The following is a 625-nucleotide window of genomic DNA, read 5'->3' as shown; positions in this document are numbered from 1 at the left end:
CCCAAGATGAGCTCCATGGGTTTGCTGCGACCCCCCATGGTTCTGGAGTCATCCAGCACTGTGCCATTACACAAGCTGGTACGGTAGTGGAAGATCACCTGGGTAAGTAGATATGAGATGGACAAGAACAAAATAAAAACACTGCTGAACAGAAATACTTGATTAAAATCCAGATTGTAGTGGCCCTCTTTAAAAACAACATAAATTTTGCTGGTTGCTTGTTTAAAAGAAACAAAAGAGCAATCGCCACTAAACACACAGGCCTAGAAGGCATCTATACTCCATCATCATACTGCACCCACCTACACCCAGAGGCGGGGGTGGGGTCACGGCCACCCACTGGCCCCTCTTCACTGGACAATATTTTGGGTTGCTAATTTTCCTTCATGTGGAACCATTTCTCCGCCACCGCAGTTCCCTTGGGGACGCATTTAACAGCGCACTCAACTAGCTGCCCCGCCCCTCCCCTCCTCACAACATATAAACTAATTCATTCAAATTAACTTATGCTTGAATTCTACCCAAAATGTAAAAGACAAATAACCCATGTGAAAACTGTCTACAACCACATAAGGTTGATTGACACAGCAATCTGACCAGTCAGCAATCATAAATGCACACATCC

The 625-nt window shown here is 45.1% G+C and overlaps 1 protein-coding gene across 1 annotated transcript in view; it reads right to left on the bottom strand.

Moving 5' to 3' along the window:
* aip (aryl hydrocarbon receptor interacting protein) overlaps nucleotides 1-625 on the bottom strand; it is a 7,188-nt gene that overhangs the window by 5,614 nt on the left and 949 nt on the right. Inside the window, exon 2 of the mRNA XM_020602125.1 lies at nucleotides 1-98. This exon is cut by the window's left edge and continues 76 nt beyond it. Coding sequence (XP_020457781.1) covers nucleotides 1-98 — 98 coding nt within the window. The remainder of the gene's footprint in view (nucleotides 99-625) is intronic.

The sequence above is a fragment of the Monopterus albus genome, unplaced genomic scaffold (assembly GCF_001952655.1).
Source record: "Monopterus albus unplaced genomic scaffold, M_albus_1.0 scaffold54.1, whole genome shotgun sequence".
NCBI classification, from domain to species: domain Eukaryota; kingdom Metazoa; phylum Chordata; class Actinopteri; order Synbranchiformes; family Synbranchidae; genus Monopterus; species Monopterus albus.
This window is presented reverse-complemented; position numbering and strand designations above follow the sequence as displayed.